Source organism: Papio anubis, chromosome 10, assembly GCF_008728515.1.
Source record: "Papio anubis isolate 15944 chromosome 10, Panubis1.0, whole genome shotgun sequence".
Classification (NCBI taxonomy): domain Eukaryota; kingdom Metazoa; phylum Chordata; class Mammalia; order Primates; family Cercopithecidae; genus Papio; species Papio anubis.
The window spans coordinates 66,462,196-66,484,436 of NC_044985.1; the positions used below are offsets into that span (position 1 = coordinate 66,462,196).

A 22,241-nucleotide genomic window follows, 5' to 3' on the forward strand; every position below is an offset into this window, starting at 1 on the left:
TTTAGTAAGTGCTTAATTACAAAATTAGATTACAAATTCATTAGTATAAGTGGTCTATTTTATGTTAAACCCTTATCCATTTTTACTGGGTGAAAGTCACTGATACGTAATAAGTATTTCACTATAATAATATAATGCTTGTTTCTTTATTGTAAACATATGTAAAAAGTGATGGAGGTAATCCGTTTCTTCTTTTATAGACATTAACTGGACTGATCAATGTGGGCAGTATAGATTGCCAACAGTACCATTCTTTTTGTGCCCAGGAAAATGTTCAAAGATACCCTGAGATAAGATTTTTTCCCCCAAAATCAAATAAAGCTTATCAGTATCAGTAAGTATTCTCTCATATTTGAAGGCATGTATTATAATTATTTAATTATACACTTAACAGTTAAGTTACCTGAACAAAATAAAAGTTAACCCAACAAATATTTATTGGGAGCCTAGTACGTAAAGATAGTGTGTTAATGAGCACTTCAGAAGATGAAAAGAGAGTACTGAACAGTCTCAATGTGCATAAAGCTTATAGTCTAGACAAAAAGATAAGGAAAGGAAGAGCTAACATTTATTAAGTCCTTATTTGGTTTCAGGTACTATATTAGATACTTTACTCACCTTATTTCCAATAATCCTCACATATACTTTGTGAACTAGGAATTACTGCCCTTCCTACTATTACAGAGAAGTAAACTGTGATTCTCAGCCCTTAGAATCCAAGGTCTAGAAGTTATCTAAGGCTTAGATAACTTCCCCAAGTCACACAGTTGTTAAGTTGAAGCTGGGGTTTGAACCCAAGTCTGTCTCAGCACCCATGCTGTTTCCACAACACCATGTGGTATTTCAGGTAGAAAACGCAAGTGTAAGGTACATATGATGAATGTTATTAAACAAGTAAAATTGAACCATGGATTTCAAGGGAGGAAAGGATCTCAACTATGAGGAAATTATGAAAGGCTGCATTTTGTAGGTAGTTTTTGACATGTGTCTTTAAAAATCGGTAGGAATTTAACAGACAGTAATAACTTGAATAAAGATTCAGAAACTAAAACCGTGGACATTCTGAGTTTTGCAGTTCCCATAGGTCTACAGGAGATGTCCAGTAGGTAGCTAGACATTCTGGGCTGTCTGGGACACAAAGATACCAAGACTAGAGAAAAATACATTTGTGAGGCCTTGTAAACAGAATTTGTAGCTAGGAATATCTGAGAAGAGAGATGCCAGATGAAATCAATCAGTATAACTTGTTTTTTAAATTGCTACAATAAGATTGTTTTCTGAATACATCCAATAATAGATAATCCTATTTACAACTAACGTTTTTTCTTCTCTCAGCAGTTACAATGGTTGGAATAGGGATGCTTATTCCCTGAGAATCTGGGGTCTAGGGTGAGTAATTAAAATGTATGTCATTGTATAAAATAGATTCAAAGCTATTTACCCCCCTTTTATGTCAATAGTTAAATTTACTATGGGTTAAGGTTCTAGCCTTTTAAATTACTTAGTAAAGGATTATATTAACCAAGATGGTACTATACTTTATTACGTTGCCATTCCTTGACATCATTTTTAACTTAGAAAGTATTACAATATTACTACATTTTAGATGTTTGCTTTGGTTTTATATAATGAAAAATGATTTTGATCCTTTGCCACAGATTTTTACCTCAAGTATCCACAGATCTAACACCTCAGACTTTCAGTGAAAAAGTTCTACAAGGGAAAAATCATTGGGTGATTGATTTCTATGCTCCTTGGTGTGGACCTTGCCAGAATTTTGCTCCAGAGTTTGAGCTCTTGGCTAGGGTGAGTCTTACCTGTCTTAAATAAGTTGTAACAACGTTCGTGTTTAGTAATTAGATAAAACATTGTAAATACATAATTTTTAGGTTTTTTTCTTAAATGTTTCCTCTGAATTTAAAAATAACTATTATATTTCTATGATTATAATCATTGTAGTAGATTTCCTCTTTCTTTGTTAAAGCTTTTAGCTAACATCTTCTCTATCTTGGTAGACATCATCATCTACTAACCATAAAAGCCAGAAACTTCTCTTTCTTCTCCCTTTTGTCTATTTCCTCTTCCCCACCCAAGTACTCTGTTGCCTTCCAGGCAGTCACTAGATTCTGTCAGTTTTATCTACTAAATGTCTTTCAAATGTCATTTCTTATTCATTTCTGCTGCTAACCTGTTTATTCAACCCTTTATCATCTGTTGTCTAGACTTAACCATATTTGCCTTTTAAGTACAGTCTTCCCTTGGTATACTCAGGGGATTGGTTCCAGGAACCCCCATTCCATACCAAAATCTGTTCATGCTCAGGCCTCACAGTGGGTTGTATGCAGGGTTTCACATCCTATGAATATTATATTTTCCATCTGCAATTGCTTAGAAAAAAAAAATTCCCAGTTCAAGCAGTTCAACACAGTTCAAGCCGTTGTTGTTCAAGACTGTCAGTCTACCTTTGTCAGTGCTGCCCTGGTGATCTTCTAAAATATTTCCCTCTCTGGCTCACTAAGTTTCTCAATATGCATACATTGACTTCAGGTATCTGATATGAGCTCTATCTCTATTGTCCACCTCACACCTTAGATTCCAGTGTAACAGAGTACTCCAGGTTCTCTGAACATGTATCCTTATTTACATGCCACTCCCTCTCTCTAAAATGCTCTGTCCTTACCTTGGTCATCTGTATTTTTTCTCCTCTTCCTACAAAACTTAGCTCTGATGGCACTGCTCTATTCTCTGCCCTTCTCAGTTAATCATTGTCACCTGGATATGTTATCAGTGTACTGATACAATGCATATTAATTATTTATTATTACTTGAAAGATTTTAAATTTGACCAGAAATAAAAGGAGCTGAATACTAATGGAAATATTTAGTTGTAGCAATTTTGGGTTTTGGTTGGTTGGTTGGTTTTGGTTTGGTTTTTTTTTTCGATATAGTATTGTCCATCTTCCTTTGAAAATGGCTGTCTCTTCCTGAGGGCAAAGTCCATGTTTTATTTATTTTTATATCCCCGGGGCCTAACTCAGTAAATGCTTATATAAAATTAAACTGAATATGTACCCTCAATGTAGTCTGAGTTTTTACTGTTTCTTTCTGTCATAACAGTCTTATTAGTGACCTAATCCAGGTTGATAGCTTTCTTGCCTCCATAACTCAAGGAACTCTTGCCACTAGTGTTGGTATAAAACATTCAACTAGAATGAGAAAGTCAGTGCCAGTTCCACCAGTTCACACTAAAGCTTAGCATCCCAGACCATGGGAATTTTTTAGCAGAGGGATTTTAAGTCTTACTAGCTATGAAAGATTATTTTTGTTATTAGCTGGTGCATCAGATAAGAGGTTTATTCTTTCCATTTATTCTAATCTTCTTATGCTTCCTTCTGTAATAATTGTGTTTTACTTCATTTCTCATGTGCTAAAAACTGTACTTAATTATAAACTTTGTAGTGCAACTCTGCATTATATCTAGTAGAAAATTATTAAACATGAAAAAGACCACTCATTCAACAAATTTTAAGTACCAAGTGAAAAGCAATTATGCTAAGTAGTAGGGCCATATAACTCCAGATGAAAGAAAAGGAAGATGAAAAGGAAGAAATTCCATGTCTTTAAGGAGATTTTAATCTAGTGAAAAGAGAAAATGGAAATAAATATAAGTAATACAAGATAGTTGCTACAGTAAAATTAGAATGAAGCTGGAACATGGACAGAAGAGTGTCAGTGATGCCAGAGAAATATGTTTAGAGCACCAAAAACAGTATGGTGCCATCTCATAAGTAGTTGGAAATACAAGTAAGCACATACACAAACATTTTGTAAATGACATAGAAACTTACGAAAATAACATTCCTACATTTTTCTTACTTTCAGTATGCAAGTATGTGTGTGTGTGTGTGTGTGTGTGTCTGCCTGCATGCTTGTGCCCTAACACAAGTTAGTCTGCATATTAGTATACCCCTGCCTTGGGGACGAAACTAGAGGCAGCAAAGATGTTTTAATTGTCCTGAAGTGAGAGGTGATAACTTTAACCAGGATTAGGGCAGTGATGATAGAAAGAAGGGGACAAATACAAAAGAGAGATGAGAATAAATAGTATTGAATGTGATCGATGAAGGATAGAGAGGAGTCTGGATAAGCCTAATTTCTGGCTTGAAGTGAATGAATAGGACAGGAGGAAGAGTGGGTTCAGGGGATATGCTGTGTTTGGGTGCTTATGCAGCATTCACCCAAAGCAGGCCAGTTTGTAGTTAGCTATGAAATTGAAGAGAGTGATTGGGGTACATTAGCATATAGATATGGAAAACCACCCTGGGCGACTGTTCACAGTGAAAAGATTGTTGATCAAAGATGGAACTCTAATAACTTGAGGGGCAGGTGAAGCAGATCCTCGTGCTGGAAAAAGGAAGAACAGTCAGAGGGGTAAGAAAGCCAAGAGAGAGTAGTGATAAATGCTAAAAAAGAAATAAGAAAAGAAAGGAGTGGTCAGCCTCGCACAGTCCTTCTGAGATTGTTAAACAGATTACTTCCATCAGTATTGAGCCAGGAGTTAGAGGTGGAAGTCACCATTGTAGATGCTTAAGTCAACTATTTTAATAAATTGATTACCAGTTGTTTAAAAAAAAAAAAAAAAAGAGTGGTCAGCAGTAAACATCAGTTGCCCAATAAGATCAAAAAGTGCCCAGTTTGGTCAAGCGGTCACTGGTGAACTTACAGCAGTTTCAGTGGAGGGAGCAGTAAGCACAGAAGCCAGACTAAAATGTTGCCAAATAAGCAGACAGTGGGGAAGCAGTGAAAGAGTAGACTGCTGCTCAGGAAAAAAAGAGAGAGCATAAGAAGCACGATGGCAGAGGAGCTGTAATCCAGGAAGGAATCCTTTTGTGATTATATACATCTTCACTGGAGAATATGCATTCTGACAGGGAGGGACTGGAGAATACAGATGGAGTAGTCAGCCTTCACAAGACAAACAGTCCCCAAAGAGTCCTACCACAGCACACCCCCAGTGAAAGGAGAAAAAGATAGAAACAGAAACACATTTATGGTATGATGTGCCAGTTGTGGGTGGCAGGAAGTTGAGACATTTCAGGATAAAGCCACTCAGTTTTCTTGATAAGGCAAAGGAGGGTTTATTTGCTGTTGGAGAGGTGGTGCTAGGTGAATAGGGGCTTAAAGGGATAATGTGGAAATAATCTTGTTTGAGTTGGAAGAATTAAAGTTTTTTAAATAAATTCTTAGATGCAAAATGTTTTATATCCTATTGCTTTGTTGTTGCCAAAATAGTTTATGCCAAACAAAATGACAAACCATATTTTTCTTTTTCAGATGATTAAAGGAAAAGTGAAAGCCGGAAAAGTAGACTGTCAGGCTTATGCTCAGACATGCCAGAAAGCTGGTATCAGAGCCTATCCAACTGTTAAATTTTATTTCTACGAAAGAGCAAAGGTATGTCCAGACTTTCCTCTCTTCCTTCCCTTAGTAGACCAAGCTCAAAAGATGTGTTTTAGTCTGAGTAATGTTTTTTTCTATTTTCTGCTTCCTGTCATTTTTTTTATATTATTACATATTACTGATACAAGTTTTTAAAATTTACGTGTATACCAAGCGTTCTTAAAAGGTTTTTTTGTCTCATGGTTGATACAGATTCAATTGCCTTAATATTTTTATACTAATTAATAGAAAAAATACTAGAAAGAGACAAAAAAAGTATTATTCATTATTATCTTTGGGTGCTGGAATTCAAGGTAATTTTCTACTTCCTGTGAAAGGTTATGGTGACTGTTGAGGTCACTAAGAATACTCTATAATACACACTGCTGCTTGGAATAATATTTCCTTACTATATTTCTATTCAGTATACTTTTTACTGAATAAGTTTCAAAGTAATGAGCTTACTTTGTGGGGAGGAAAGAATGATAAAGTATTTGCCATCCACTCATGTTTTCTGTTAAAACATTAAAAATACATAATTTCAAATATTTTCATGCTTTTTATGCAGCGCTTACAGCTTGCACTGAACACCAAGAATGAGTTCTCAGACAATTCCAGCCTAGGGGGAGCCCGCCCCAGCATCCATCCACCAAGTATTTATTGAAAGGGCTTGTTAAACCACAAACATCCACTAGATGGCTTTTTTGAGGTCCGGTCGTGAGACACCCGTGACCTTGTAAAAGCGCTCAAACTGCGTTCTCAGGAGGCTGTTTTCAGCATTCCTTATCACACCACACCCTCCGCTCCCTGTCCTGTTTTCAGGGTCAAGGAGTTTCATTCTTATGCACAAATAACATACACACAGTGCCCCAGTGTTTTTCCATGCCCCGACCTCAAATGCCATGTACATAAGTTTGAATATGTTGCCGTGCGCCCCCCCACATTTTGAGGGAGAATTAGGTTTAGATCTGATGTTATTTATTGGTAGTGATATTTTAAGATGAGTAGGGCTAAATTAAGAAATTGGATGATGAATTTCAGAAATCTAGAATTGCCACACATCTAGATTTTTCAGTGAATGTTTTTGATTTGTCAATAATCTGTCTCTGTCTTTAGAACAATCTAGAACAAGCAGAACTTGATGGAGGTGAGAGGCAGCTTAATACCAGAGCCTGAGTCTTCATTTCTTTGAATCAACAGCTCTGTTTCTCAGTTTTCAAAACAGCTGAGAGATGGGTGACATAAATAGGAGTCTTCTTCAGATAATATCAGAGAAGCATCAATTTGATGATCAGTCACAAGAGTTAACCATACCATAGACAGAGCTGTTTGAAAAGATGTTGCCATGTGTCCAGAGAAGTCTAGGGGACAAAGTTTGGAACCAAACATCCCTGTCCAAATTGAAATACAAGGGTGGCATTCAGCCATTGAGGCCAGACAGGAAGACCAAATCAGAATAATGGTTGGAGTAGAGTGTCAAGTGAAACTGTTGTTTAAGAATCCAGGTGGGCAGTTGACACACAAAACAAAATCCTAGCATGTAGTTGGAGATTAGGGTTCACACCAAGATTAAGACAACAGGTGGCCCCAGAAGCAAATAAGCAGGTCAGGTTATATTGACCTGTTCCTTCCCTGCTTTTCAGTCACCTTCCTGCTGTGCGCAGATGAAAACTAGGAGATATATGTTGCCTTCCATTATTGTTGTTGGTCATGGTTGGCAGTGCTTATGACTGTATTAGAGTGGAATGAGTTCAGTCCTCTGGGAACATCTTTGGTTTGTTTTTGTTTTAATTTAAGTTCTAGGGTACATCTGCACAATGTGCAGGTTTGATAGGTATGCATGCGCCATGTTGGTTTGCTGCACCCATCAACTCATCATTTACATTAGGTATTTCTCCTAATGCTATCCCTCCCCCAGCCCCCAGCCCCCAGCCCCCCGACAGGCCTCAGTATATGATGTTCCCTGCCCACCTGTGAGTGAGAACATGCAGTGTTTGGTTTTCTGTCCTTGTGATAGTTTGCTGAGAATGATGGTTTCCAGCTACATTCACGTCCCTGTAAAGGACATGAACTCATCGTTTATTTATGGCTGCGTAGTATTCCATGGTGTATATGTGCCACATTATCTTAATCCAGTCTATCATTGATGTACTTTTGGGTTGGTTCCAAGTCTTTGCTATTGTGAATACTGCTGCAGTAAACATACGTGTGCATGTATCTATAGTAGCATGATTTATAATACTTTGGGTATATACCCAGTAATGGGATTGCTGGGTCAAATGGTAATTCTAGTTCTAGATCCTTGAGGAATCACCACACTGTCTTCCACAATGGTTGAACTAACTTACACTCCCACCAACAATGTAAAAGCGTTCCTATTTCTCCACATCCTGTCCAACATCTGTTGTTTCCTGACTTTTTAATGATTGCCATTCTAACTGGTGTGAGATGATATCTCATTGTGGTTTTGATTTGCATTTCTCTGATGACCAGTGATGATGAGCATTTTTTCATGTGTCTGTTGGCTGTATAGATGTCTTCTTTTGAGAAGTGTCTGTTCATATCCTTTGCCCACTTTTTGATGGGGTTTTTTTAATTGTAAATTTGAGTTCTTTGTAGATTCTGGATATTAGCGCTTTGTCAAATGGGTAGATTGCAAAAATTTTCTCCCATTCTGTAAGTTGCCTCTTCACTCTGATCATAGTTTCTTTGGCCATGCAGAAGCTCTTTTGTTTAATTAGATCCCATTTGTCTATTTTGGCTTTTGTTGTCTTTGCTTTTGTTGTTTTAGTCATGAAGTCCTTTCCCATGCCTATGTCCTGAATGGTATTGCCTAGGTTTTCTTCTAGGGTTTTTATGGTTTTAGGTCTTACGTTTAAGTCTTTAATCGATCTTGAATTAATTTTTGTATAAGGTGTAAGGAAGGGATCCAGTTCCAGCTTTCTGCATATGGCTAGCCAGTTTTCCCAGCATCATTTATTAAATAGGGTATCCTTTCCCCATTGCTTGTTTTTGTCAGGTTTGTCAAAGATCAGATGGTTGTAGATGTGTGGTGTTATTTCTGAGGCCTCTGTTCTGTTCTATTGGTCTATATCTCTGTTTTGGTACCAGTACCATGCTGTTTTGATTACTGTAGCCTTGTAGTATAGTTTGAAGAAAGGTAGCATGATGCCTCCAGCTTTGTTCTTTTTGCTTGGGATTGTCTCGGCAATGCGGACTCTTTTTTGGTTCCATATGAACTTTACAGTAGTTTTTTCCAATTCTGTGAAGAAAGTCATTTTCTTGATGGGGATGGCATTGAATCTATAAATTACTTTGGGCAGTATGGCCATTTTCATGCTATTGATTCTTCCTATCCAGGAGCATGGAATATTCTTCCATTTGTTTGTGTCCTCTTTTATTTCATTTCTTTTATTTCGTTGAGCAGTGGTTTGTAGTTCTCCTTGAAGAGGTCCTTCCCATCCCTTGTAAGTTGCTTTCCTAGGTGTTTTATTCTCTTTGTAGCAAGTGTGAATGGGAGTTCACTCATGATTTGGCTCTGTGTTTTTCTGTTAATGGTGTATAGGAATGCTTGTGATTTTTGCACATTGATTTTGTATCCTGAGACTTTGCTGAAGTTGCTTATCAGCTTAAGGAGATTTTGGGCTGAGATGATGGTGTCTTCCAAATATACAATCATGTCATCTGCAAACAGGGACAATTTGATTTCCTCATTTCCTAATTGAATACCCTTTATTTCTTTCTCTTGCCTGATTGCCCTGACTAGAACTTCCAGTACATAAGGAGTGGTGAAAGAGGGCATCCTTGTCTTGTGCCGGTTTTCAAAAGGCATGCTTCCAGCTTTTATGGGTTTGTCATAAATATCTATTATTTTGAGATACGTTCCATCAATACCTAGTTGATTGAGAGTTTTTAGCATGAAGGGCTGTTGAATTTTTTTGAAGGCCTTTTCTGCATCTATTGAGATAATCATGTGGTTTTTGTCTTTGGTTTTGTTTATATGATGGATTACATTTATTGATTTGCGTATGTTGAACCAGCCTTGCATCCCAGGTATGAAGCTGACTTGATCGTAGTGGATAAGCTTTTTGATGTGCTGCTGGATTTGGTTTGCCAGTGTTTTATAGAGAATTTTCGCATCGATGTTCATCGGGGATATTGGTATAAAATTCCCTTTTTTTGTTTTGTCTCTGCCAGCGTTTGGTATCAGGATGATGTTGGCCTCAAAATGAGTTAGGGAGGATTCCCTCTTTTTCTGTTGATTGGAATAGTTTCAGAAGGAATGGTACCAGCTCCTCCTTGTACCTCTGGTAGAATTCAGCTGTGAATCCTTCTGGTCTTGGACTTTTTTTGATTGGTAGGCTATTAATTATTGCCTCAATTTCAGAGCCTGTTATTGGTCTATTCAGAAATTCAGCTTCTTCCTGGTTTAGTTTTGGGAGGATGTATGTGTCCAGAAATTTTTCCGTTTCTTCTAGATTTTCAAGTTTATTTGCATAGAGCTGTTTATAGCATTCTCTGATGATAGTTTGTATTTCTGTGGGTTCACTGGTAATATCCCCTCTGTCATTTTTTATTGTGTCTATTTGATTCTTCTCTCTTTTCTTGTTTATTAGGCTTGTTTGCGGCCTATCAATTTTGTTGATCTTTTCAAAAAATCAGCTCCTGGATTGATTTTTTTTGTTTGTTTTGTTTTTGAAGGGTTTTTTGTGTCTCTATCTCTCTCATTTCTGCTCTGATCTTAGTTATTTCTTGCCTTCTGCTAGCTTTTGAATTTGTTTGCTCTTGCTTCTCTAGTTCTTTTAATTGTGATGTTAGGGTGTCGATTTTAGATCTTTCCTCATTTCTCCTGTGGGCATTTAGTGCTATAAATGTCCCTCTAAACACTGCTTTAGCTGCATCCCAGAGATTCTGGTACGCTGTTTCTTTGTTCTCATTGGTTTCAAAGAACATCTTTATTCCTGCCTTGATTTCGTTATTTACCCAGTAGTCATTCAGGAGCAAGTTGTTCAGTTTCCATGTAATTGCAGTTTTGAGTGAGTTTCTTAATCCTGAGTTCTCATTTGACTGCACTGTGGTCTGAGAGACAATTTGTTGTGATCTCTGTTCGTTTACATTTGCTGAGGAGTGCTTTACTTCCAGTTATATGGTCAATTTTAGAATAAGTGCAATGTGGTGCTGAGAAGAATGTATATTCTGTTGATTTGGGGAGGTGAGTTATCTAGATGTCTATTAGGTCTGCTTGTTGCAGAGCTGAGTTCAAGTCCTGGATATCCTTGTTAACATTCTGTCTCATTGATCTAATATTGACAGTGGGGTGTTAAAGTCTCCCCTTATTATTGTGTGGGAGTCTAAGTCTCTTTGTAGGTCTCTAAGGACTTGCTTTATTAATTTTGGTGCATATATATTTAGGATCATTATCTCTTCTTGTGGACTTGATCTCTTTACCATTATGTAATGACCTTGTCTCTTTTTATCTTTGTTGGTTTAAACTATGTTTTATCAGAGACTAGGATTGCAACCCTGTTTTTTTTTTTTTGTTTTTTTTTGTTTTTTTTTGCTTTCCATTTGCTTGGTAGATCTTCCTCCATCCCTTTATTTTGAGCCTATGTGCATCTTTGCACGTGAGATGGGTCTCCTGAATACAGCACACTGATGGGTCCTGACTCTTTATCCAATTTTTCAGCCTGTGTCTTTTAATTGGGGCGTTTAGCCCATTTACATTTAAGGTTAATATTGTTATGTGTGAATTTGATCCTGTCACTATGATATTAGCTGGGTATTTTGCCTGTTAAGTGGTACAGTTTCTTCATAACATCGATGGTCTTTACCATTTGGCATGTTTTTGCAGTGACTGGTACCAGTTGTTTCTTTCTAAGTTTAGTGCTTCCTTCAGGAGCTCTTGTGAGGCAGACCTGGTGGTGACAACATCAGCATTTGCTTGTCTGTAAAGGATTTTATTTCTCCTTCACTTATGGAGCTTAGTTTGGCTGGATATGAAATTCTGGGTTGAAAATTCTTTTAAGATTGTTGAATATTGGTCCCCACTCTCTTCTGGCTTGTAGGGTTTCTGCCGAGAGATCTGCTATTAGTCTGATGGGCTTCCCTTTGAGGGTAACTCGACCTTTCTCTCTGCCTGCCCTTAACATGTTTTCCATCATTTCAACGTTGGTGGATCTGATAATTACGTGTCTTGGGGTTGCTCGTCTTGAGGAGTATCTTTGTGGTGTTCTCTGTTTTTTCCAAATTTGAATGTTGGCCTGCCTTGCTAGGTTGAGGATAATATCCTGAAGAGTGTTTTCCACCTTGGTGCCATTCTCCCCATCACTTTCAGGTACACTAATCAAATGTAGATTTGGTCTTTTCACATAGTCCCATATTTCTTGGAGGCTTTGTTCATTTCTTTTTACTCTCTTTTCTCTAACCTTGTCTTTTTGCTTTATTTCATTAATTTGATCTTCAATCACTGATACCCTTTCTTCCACTTGCTCGAATCGGCTGTTGAAGCTTGTGCATGCATTATGAAGTTCTCGTGCCATGATTTTCAACTCCATCAAGTTGTTTAAGCTCTTCTCTATGCTGTTTATTCTAGTTAGCCGTTCATCTAATCTTTTTTCAAGGTTTTTAGCTTCCTTGCAATGGGTTCAAACATCCTCCTTTAGCTCAGAGAAGTTTGTTATTACCGACCTTCTAAAGCCTACTTCTGTCAACTCATCAAAGTCATTCTCCATCCAGCTTTGTTCCGTTGCCAGCAAGAAGCTGCGATCCTTTGAAGGAGAAGAGGCGCTCTGATTTTTAGAATGTTTAGCTTTTCTGCCCTGGTTTCTCCCCATCTTTGTGGTTTTATCTACCTTTGGTCTTTGATGTTGGTGACCTACAGATGGGGTTTTAGTGTAGATGACCTTTTTGTTGATGTTGATGATATTCCTTTCTCTTTGTTAGTTTTCCTTCTAAGTCAGGTCCCTCAACTGCAGGTCTGTTGGAGTTTGCTGGAGGTCCACTCCAGACCCTGTTTACCTGGGTATCACCAGCGGAGGCTGTAGAACAGCAAATATTGCTGCCTGCTCCTTCCTCCAGAAGCTTTGTCCCAGAGGGGCAGCCGCCTATATGAGGTGTCTGTTGGCCCCTACTGGGAGGTATCTCCCAGTTGGGTTACACAGGGGTCAGGGACCCACATGAAGAGGTAGTCTGTCCATTTTCAGAGCTCAAACGCCGTGCTGGGAGAACCACTGCTCTCTTCAGAGCTATCAGACAGGGACATTTAAGTCTGCAGAAGTTATCTGCTGCCTTTTGTTCAGCTATGCCCTGACTACAGAGGTGGAGTCTAGATGCAATAGGCCTTGTTGAGCTGCAGTGGGCTCTGCCCAGTTGGAGCTTCCCTGGCTGCTTTGTTTACCTACTCAAGCCTCAGCAATGGTGGATGCCCCTCCTCCAGCTAGGCTGCTGCCTCGCAGTTCAATCTCAGACTGCTGCGCTAGCAGTGAGCAAGGCTTCATGGGCGTGGGACCCGCCAAGCTAGGCGTAGGACCCGCCAAGCCAGGTGCAGGAGAGAATCTCCTTGTCTGCCTATTGCTAAGACCTTGGGAAAAGTGCAGTATTTGGGCGGGAGGGTCCTGTTTTTCCAGGTCGTCTGTCATGGCTTCCCTTGGCTAGGAAAGGGAAATCCCCCAACCCCTTGCACTTCCCTTGTGAGACAACACCCCCCACCCCAAGCCCACTTCAGCTCGCCCTCTATGGGCTTCACCCACTGTCCAACCAGTCCCAGTGAGATGAACCAGGTACCTCAGTTGGAAATGCAGAAATCACCTGTCTTCTGCATCAATCACACTGGGAGCTGCAGACCAGAGCTGTTCCTACTTGGCCATCTTGGAATGCCCTCTCACACTTTCTCCAGGAACATGTGTTCTTGCACGGTTTTGATGTTTTGGGGCTTGGAGTCAGTGATGCTTTTTTTTTTTTTTTAACAAAGAACAGTTTCATGTTTCCATGACACTATTATTAATATTTATTTTAGGTACATTATGGGTTAACTGTTTTTGCAGCATTATTTCCTTGAAGAGAAGAAATTTGAATTTCAAACACTTCAAGTTTTGGAACAAAAGAACTTGAAAGCATATTTAATCAAGTTTCTTAGGTGGGATTGTTATGTTTTGATTAAATACTTAAAAGGTAACAAGTGTTTTTAATTTTAGAGAAATTTTCAAGAAGAGCAGATAAATACCAGAGATGCAAAAGCAATCGCTGCCTTAATAAATGAAAAATTGGAAACTCTTCAAAATCAAGGCAAGAGGAATAAGGTATGGACTAAGCCTAGAGTTGACTTTGGCAAAAGTTAGCAAAATTTATTTTTCCTATACATTACATGTATCCAGAGGCAAGCAAAATGAGGCATCAAAAAATAGTAAGATAGCTAAAAATTCTACTTTGGGAAATAGGACAATCAAAATGTAGCCTAGACACTGAAGTGCTTTTAGAAATTTGGACAAGTAAAACCACTTAACAAAAAATAGTGACTGTGGTCCATGCAAAAACATGTATACAAAAATTTTAGTGGTATCATTCATAATAGTGAAAAAGAACGAAACCAAATGTCTGTCAACTAACAGATAAACGAAATGTGGTGTATCCATACAATAGAATATTTTCAGCCATAACAGGAATGAAATACTGATCTATGCTACAACGTGGATGAACTTTGGAAAATGTTTAGTGAATGAAGCCAGTCACAAAGACCAAATATTATATAATACTATTGATGTAAAATATCTAGAATAATCCGTAGAGACAGAACGTAGATTAATGGTTGCCTGGGGCTGAAGTGGAGTGGAATAGAAAAGAGCGCAAATTGGGTAACTGCTAATGGGTAGTAAGGAGTTTATTTTGGGAATACGGAAAATATTTTAAAATTAGATTGCAATGACAGTTGGACAACTCTGAATATGCCAAAAACCACTAAACTCCTTTAAATGTGGGAATTTTATAGTATGTGAAATATATCTCAACAAAGCGTAAAAAAAAAATAGTGACTATAGCCATAAATTATTTAAATTTTGTTCAAACGTAAATAAAGCATTGAATTGTTAGGAATAAATATACTGGAGCCTCATAACACGTTTTGGATAGCAAATTTTCTTTTGTTCTTAGTGTAATCAGAATGTATTGAAACCCATATTTCTCCTGGCCCCTCTTTGAATCTTTAATCTGTCAAGAAGCAGCACAACCTTTTTCCTGTTACTCTTCAGAAGGCAGTTCAGTTTTACCTTTTTCAAATCCATGTTACTGTAGGTCATACTTAAAAACAGAACAAAGAGTCTATGAATGTTTTAGTGCTTTTAAAATGGAATTTAATACAATTACATGAGGTATCTTGGATTCTTTCCCTGTGAGGCGAAAGGAGGACAAAATAGCTCAGCCTCTGGAAAGGGATAGAGAAGTCTGGCTTTACAGCACCATATTAGACTATAGGTTCTACTGTAATCCAGTTCAAACTGCAGACCCCAATAGACAAAGCCTTACAATAACCTACTTCAAGAATATTCTTTACCAATCTGAAATTTGTACAAATCTGAAATAGGAAAGAGTTATGATTCTGTATTTTCTTGGTTCCACAGAACAAACATATTTTTCTAGTGTTTTACCATATTAGTTTTCTCAAGATATTTTATTTTGAAAGGTATAACTTTTATCGTGTTAAATATTTGAAATTTAAAAATTGTCATAATCTAGAATATCATACCTGAAATTAAGTTAAAGAGCTTACTGAATATGCTTGAAATTATGTAAACCTATATAGTTAGTAATATCTGCTGTGGGCAGGTGAGAACTAGGAGATACTCTTTTCTTTTTTATTGTTATGTTTTGGCAAAGTATATTTCATGTCATGATCCATTAAACAAGAATATTGAGTATTTCTGAAAATAAAGTGTTGGTTAGTTTGTGGTGTTTTACCTTATTTTTAACATTGCAAACTCATACTTTCTCCTTTCTCTATTGCCTTTACATTATTATTATAGGATGAACTTTGATAATGTTGAAGATGAAGAAAAAATTTAAAAGAAATTCTGACAGATGACATCAGAAGACACCTATTTAGAATGTTACGTTTATGATGGGAATGAATGAACATTATCTTAGACTTGCAGTTGTACTGCCAGAATTATCTACAGCACTGGTATAAAAGAAGGGTCCGCAAACTTTTTCTGTAAAGGGCCGGATTATAAATATTTTAGACTTTGCAGGCTATATGGTTCACACATGAGAACAAGAATGGAGTCGTCATGTATTCTTCTCTGTTATTTGCTTTTAACAACTCTTTAAAAAATATAAAAACCATTCTTAGCTCAGAGCCATACAAAAGTAGGCCAGATTCAGTCCATGGACTATAGATTGCTGTCCCTCTCTACGGACTTATGTTTCAGGTGGCTGGCTTGAACATGAGTCTGCTGTGCTATTATCTACATAAATGTCTAAGTTGTATAAAGCGCACTTTCCCTTCACGTTTTTTGGCTGGCCTGAAAAGAGGTAACTTGGTTTTTGGTCACTTGTTCTCCTAAAAATGCTATCCCTGACTATATATTTATATTATGTTTTAAAAACACTCATGATGTGGCACAGTAAACATACCCTGTTATGCTATATTATTATGAAGAGATTCTTCATTGTTTTCTTTCCTTCTCAAAAGTTGAAAAAATGTTTTTAATTTTTCACAGCTGAGAAACAGTGCAGCAGTATATGTGCACACAGTAAGTACACAAATTTGAGCAACAGTAAGTGCACAAATTCTGTAGATTGCTGTATCATCCAGGAAAACCTGAGGGAAAAAAATTATAGCAATTAACTGGGCATTGTAGAGTATCCTAAATATGTTATCCAGTATTTAGAGTTCTATATTTTAAAGATATATGTGTTCATGTATTTTCTGAAACTGCTTTCATAGAAATTTTCCCACTGATAGTTGATTTTTGAGGCATCTAATATTTACATATTTGCCTTCTGAACTTTGTTTTGACCTGTATCCTTTATTTACATTGGGTTTTTCTTTCATAGTTTTGGTTTTTCACTCCTGTCCAGTCTATTTATCATTCAGATAGGAAAAATTACTTCACAGGGTTGTTTTACTGTAGCTCATAATGATACTGTAGTTATTCCAGTTACTAGTTTACTGTCAGAGGGCTGCCTTTTTCAGATAAATATTGACATAATAACTGAAGTTATTTTTATAAGAAAATCAAGTATATAAATCTAGGAAAGGGATCTTTTAGTTTCTATGTTGTTTAGACTCAGAGAATCACAAATTTGTCAGTAACATGTAGTTGTTTAGTTATATTCGGAGTGTACAGAATGGTAAAAATTCCAATCAATCAAAAGAGGTCAATGAATTAAAAGGCTTGCAATTTTTTCAAAAACCTGTTAAAATATGCTTTATTGTGTTTGGAAGAGTTTTCTTTTTTTTCTTTTCAATATCACTTTATCCTGCTCACCAGTATTTCCTCATAAAGGTTATTATAGCCATAATTAATATTAAAATAGACTTTGTTCTTCATATTCTCCCATCTTTTTCTCTACTGTATACTCAACTCTGTCTGGATTCTGCTGTATGCCTATGGGCATATATGGAACAGTCACCACTTCTCACACTTAACACCAGCTTTTTGAATTATGATCAGTAAAGGCAAGAGCCTTTCATTCTCAAATGTTTAAATCCTAGAAGTTCTACAAATTTGGCTTGTTTCTACAAGAATCCCAAAATGGAATGCCTAAAGAAGTCTTACTTGGAATATTTACTAAAATGTACTGGTTATGTGCATATCACCACACTGGACACTGAGGAGTGTACAAAAGGAATCTAAGACATGGTCCCCATCTCCCAACTGTCTGTAATTCACAATTTTGTCACTGAGCTCATAGGGTACTTACATTACTACGTATAAATGTTTCCTACACTTGTTAGTTGAGAAATACTTTAGGCAGTAAATAAAATAGTAAATATTATGTGTCCTATAATTTGACCTAAGCTATGTGCCTTTGGAATCAGCTCTAAGCCAGGGCCCCCTAGTAGTCATGTTAAGTAACATGTATCATAAAGTGATACACATCAAGGTTATCTTATACAGTCATAACAGTATTATTGAGTCTTTCAAAAATAGCTGGCAGATTGAGCTTTTAATGGCTGTATTGATGCAGTAGATAGAGCACCTCTAAGGAGTACCAGGTATAATGTGCCAATTTCTCTGAGCAACACCATTTTTGTGTGCAGCTGACCCTGTGTAACAAGTTATCAATTTTAGCTGACCAAAGCACATTCTGTCACACAGCCAGCTTTGGAAATTCAGTCCATTTAAAGTATGTGGCTTACAGCCAGGTATGGTGGTGTACACCTGTTGTCCCATCTACTTGAGAGGCCGAGGCAGGAGGAATTGCTTGGGCTTAGGATTTCGAATCCAGCCTGGGCAACATAGCAAGACGCCATCTCAAATAAATTGTGTTTTGGGCATTAATGATGTTTGTCCATTCTAGTTTCTCAAATTTTATTTAGGTCATTCATAGCTTTTTTTTTAAAAGGTATATGATTAAGATAAAGGAAAAGTAAAATGAAATGGTTATTTAATAACATTTTACATTCTCAAAATTTTCTTTAAATTTACTCTTTGTTTTCTGATAGTGCTCAAAGTGGGAATTTTTTTAGAAGTACGGTTATCAAAAAAACATTTCCTATGGGACACACATTTCAAAGATGTTTAGTACAATAAAATTTTTAGCATTTTTAAGTTAGTTGAATAGAATTTTTGTGTAATATTTAGTCTAGTATTAGTCCTTAAATCTGCCAACAAAACCAGATAGATGTCTTAAATTAGGGACATTTCTTCCATTGTGACTGTTAAGAAATAATACAAAGATTAAATTAACAAAATACATTTTTAATTTTTATACCTATAGAATAAAAATTGATAATGAAGATGAAAAGTAAATAACCTTTCTGATAATATTCTACTTTACACACATACTGAAAACTTACATATACCCAAATTCTTCCAGTGAAGAAGTTTGTAATATGGTTTGGGTATTTGTCCGCTCCAAATCTCATGTTGAAATACGATCCCCAATATTGGATGTGGGGTCTGATTGGAGGTGTTTGGGTGATGGGGGCTGATCCCTCATAAATGGCTTTGTGCCTTCCCCAGTGGTAATGAGTGAGTTCCTGCTGTGTTTGTTCCTGCAAGAGCTGGTTATTAAAAGGAACCTGGCACCACCACCTCCTCTCTTTCTCGCTCCCTCTCTGTGTGACATGCTTACTCCCCCTGTGCCTTCTGCCATGAGTAAAAGCTCCCTGAGACCTCACCAGAAGCTGAGCAGATGCTGGTGCCATGTTTTTATAGCCTGCAGAACTGCAAGTCAAATAAACCTTTTCTTTATAAGGTAACCAGTCCCAGGTATTCCTTCATTGCAACGCAAAACAGACTAATACAGTTTCTTTTAAGTAAGAATTACAAAATTTAGGCCAATGACCAAGCTGAGTATAAATCACTAATCATACACAAAAATGTGTTTCACTGGCTTGAGTCATTTTTCTATTTAACACTGAATTTACACTTAGATTCTTGTACTGTCACTGAGTACCTTTGTGAACAGCTAGGTATATTTTGTGAATAGTAACAAGCCAAAAATATAGCCAAAGTCTCATGCCAAACTGGTCTACATCAATATGGACTCCATAAATGCATCTTTCAACCACTTGACTGCATTAAGTAGTCATTTGAGTGCATCACCTAGTGGCCTGTGGTCCTGAAAGTTAGTAATCATCCCCAAAAAGGTGTAAATTAACTACTGATAGACAATCTTCATTAAACAATTGCTATTTCCTTTTTTGTTTGTTTTTTTTTTTTTTAATACTTTAAGTTCTGAGATACATGTGCAGAATGTGCAGGTTTGTTACATAGGTATACATGTGCCATGGTGGTTTGCTGCACCCATCAATCTGTCGTCTACGTTAGGTATTTCTCCTAATGCTATCCTTCCCTTTGCCCCCTGCCCTGCCGACAGGCCCCAGTGTGTGATATTCCCCTCCCTGTGTCCATATGTTCTCATTGTTCAACTCCCACTTAGGAGTGACAACATGCAGTGTTTGGTTTTCTGTTTCTGTGTTAGTTTGCTGAGAATGATGCTTTCCAGCTTCATCCATGTCCCTGCAAAGGACATTAAAGTGATCCTTTTTATGGCTGCATAGTATTCCATGGTGTGTGTGCCAGTTTCTTTATCCAGTCTAACATTGATGGGCATTTGGGTTGGTTCCAAGTCTTTCCTATTGTGAATAGTGCTCCAATAAACATACGTGTGCATGTGTCTTTATAGTAAAATGATTTATAATGCTTTGGGTATATACCCAGTAATGGGATTGCTGGGTCAAATGGTATTTCTAGTTCTAGATCCTTGAGGAATTGCCACACTGTCTTCCACAATGGTTGAACTAATTTACACTCCCACTAACAGTGTAAAAGCGTTCCTGTTTCTCCACATCCTCTCCAGCATCTGTTGTTTCCTGACTTTTTAATGATCGCCATTCTAACTGATGTGAGATGGTATCTCATTGTGTTTTTGATTTGCATTTCTCTAATGACCAGTGATGATGAGCTTTCTTTCATATCTTTGTTGGCCACCTAAATGTCTTCTTTTGAGAAGTGTCTGTTCATATCCTTTGCCCACTTTTAATGGGATTTTTTTCTTGTATATTTAAGTTCCTTGTGGATTCTGGATATTAGCCTTTTGTCAGATGGATACGTAGCAAAAATTTTCTCCCATTCTGTAAGTTGCCTGTTCACTCTGATCATAGTTTCTTTTGCTGTGCAGAAGCTCTTTTGTTTAATTAGATCACATTTGTCTATTTTGGCTTTTGTTGCCATTGCTTTTGTTGTTTTAGTCATGAAGTCTTTGCCCATGCCTATGTCCTGAATGGTATTGCCTAGGTTTTCTTCTAGGGTTTTTATGGTTTCAGATCTTACATTTAAGTCTTTAATCCATCTTGAGTTAATTTTTGTATAAGGGATAAGGAAGGGGTCCAGTTTCAGTTTTCTACATATGGCTAGCCTATTTTCCCAACATCATTTATTAAATAGGGCATCATTTCCCCGTTGCTTGTTTTTGTCAGGTTTGTCAAAGATCACATGGTTGTAGATGTGTGGTGTTGTTTCTGAGGCCTGTGTTCTGTTCCATTGGTCTATGTATCCGTTTTGGTACCACTACCATGCTGTTTTGGTTACTGTAGCCTTGTAGTATAGTTCGTTCTTTTGGCTTAGGATTGTCTTGGCTATATGGGCTCTTTGTTGGTTCCATATGAAATTTAAAGTAGTTTTTTCTAATTCTGTGAAGAAAGTCAATGGTAGCTTGATGGGAATAGCATTGAATCTATAAATTACTTTGGGCAGTATGGCCATTTCACGATATTTGATTCTTCCTATCCATGAGCATGGAATGTTTTTCCATTTGTTTCTATCCTCTCTCATTTCCGTGAGCAGTGATGTGTAGTTCTCCTTGAAGAGGTCCTTCACATCCCTTGTAAGTTGTATTCCTAGGTATTTTATTCTCTTTGTAGCAGTTGTGAATGGGAGTTCACTCATGATTTGGCTCTCTGTCTATTGTTGGTGTATAGGAATGCTTGTGATTTTTGCACATTAATTTTGTATCCTGAGACTTTGCTGAAGTTGCTTATCAGCTTAAGGAGTTTTTGGGCTGAGATGATGGGGTTTTCTAAATATACAATCATGTCATCTGCAAAGAGAGATACTTTGACTTCCTCTCTTCCTGTTTGAATACCCTTTATTTCTTTCTCTTGCCTGATTGCCCTGGCCAGAACTTCCAATACATAAGGAGTGGTGAGAGGGGGCATCCTTGTCTTGTGCCAGTTTTCAAAAGGCATGCTTCCAGCTTTTGCCCATGCAGTATGATATTGGCTGTGGGTTTGTCATAAATATCTATTATTTTGAGATACGTTCCATCAATATCTAGTTTTTTGAGTGTTTTTAGCATGAAACGGTGTTGAATTTTATCGAAGGCCTTTTCTGCATCTATTGAGATAATCATGTTTTTGTCATAACTGCTATTTCAAATGTTTGGAGGAAGTAAAATGTCTTTAAAAGAATAAGTGTTGATTTTTGGAAAATATGAAATTGGAAACTTAGAAAACTTGGAATTCTAAGTGGCTGTTTATATTACCAAATGGTAAAACATTGGCTAACTAAAACATCGTTCTGAAGCCAATAAACTAGCAAAAAGCCCCACCTATGCATTGAAATATCTTTCTCAGGTCATTAGATAAAGTATATGGCACTAAGGCAAAAAATACATATACACACACACATAAAATATTTCAGTAGCCACTGCCAACTGAAAGTAATAAAATGAAACAATTTGTTGGCTTTAGTGTATTTAGGAAAAATCATTTATTTACAAGACATCTTCCCTTTCTTCAGTTATCATGAAAATTATGAAGGTAAGGTAAAGTCTCTACCATTTTTCCTCTATTTTTGAGAAGCCTTAGATTTATATTGTCTGTAACTTAGCTTTCTTCTTTTATATTTTAACTATACTTTTTATTTTGTGACAGGAGTGAAAAGGTTTTTAATGATTTTAAACATGTTTATATATATTTTTCAGACTCGGAACAGCAGTATCTCATGTTTTACTATAAAAACTTGGGGATATTACTTGAAGATCAGCTATATTGTTATTTTTAGTATCTTAGCAATTCATCTGTCAGTAATCACCAAAGAACTCAGGAATGAATAACGTGATATATCAAAAGGCCTATA

The 22,241-nt window shown here is 37.0% G+C and overlaps 1 protein-coding gene across 4 annotated transcripts in view; it reads left to right on the forward strand.

The window, feature by feature from the left end:
- Nucleotides 1-21,710, forward strand: part of DNAJC10 (DnaJ heat shock protein family (Hsp40) member C10) — a 59,203-nt gene extending 37,493 nt beyond the window's left edge. For 3 of the 4 annotated variants that reach the window (XM_009182565.2, XM_009182567.2, XM_009182566.3), the window contains 5 exons: nucleotides 201-334; nucleotides 1,336-1,389; nucleotides 1,659-1,806; nucleotides 5,335-5,454; nucleotides 13,632-13,998. In XM_009182565.2, coding sequence (XP_009180829.2) covers nucleotides 201-334; nucleotides 1,336-1,389; nucleotides 1,659-1,806; nucleotides 5,335-5,454; nucleotides 13,632-13,775 — 600 coding nt within the window. In that variant the 3' untranslated portion in view covers nucleotides 13,776-13,998. Of the gene's footprint in view, nucleotides 1-200; nucleotides 335-1,335; nucleotides 1,390-1,658; nucleotides 1,807-5,334; nucleotides 5,455-13,631; nucleotides 13,999-15,452 lie in introns of those variants that run through there. The other variant, XM_003907689.3, reaches the window with a different exon arrangement.
- Nucleotides 21,711-22,241: the final 531 nt, after the last annotated feature.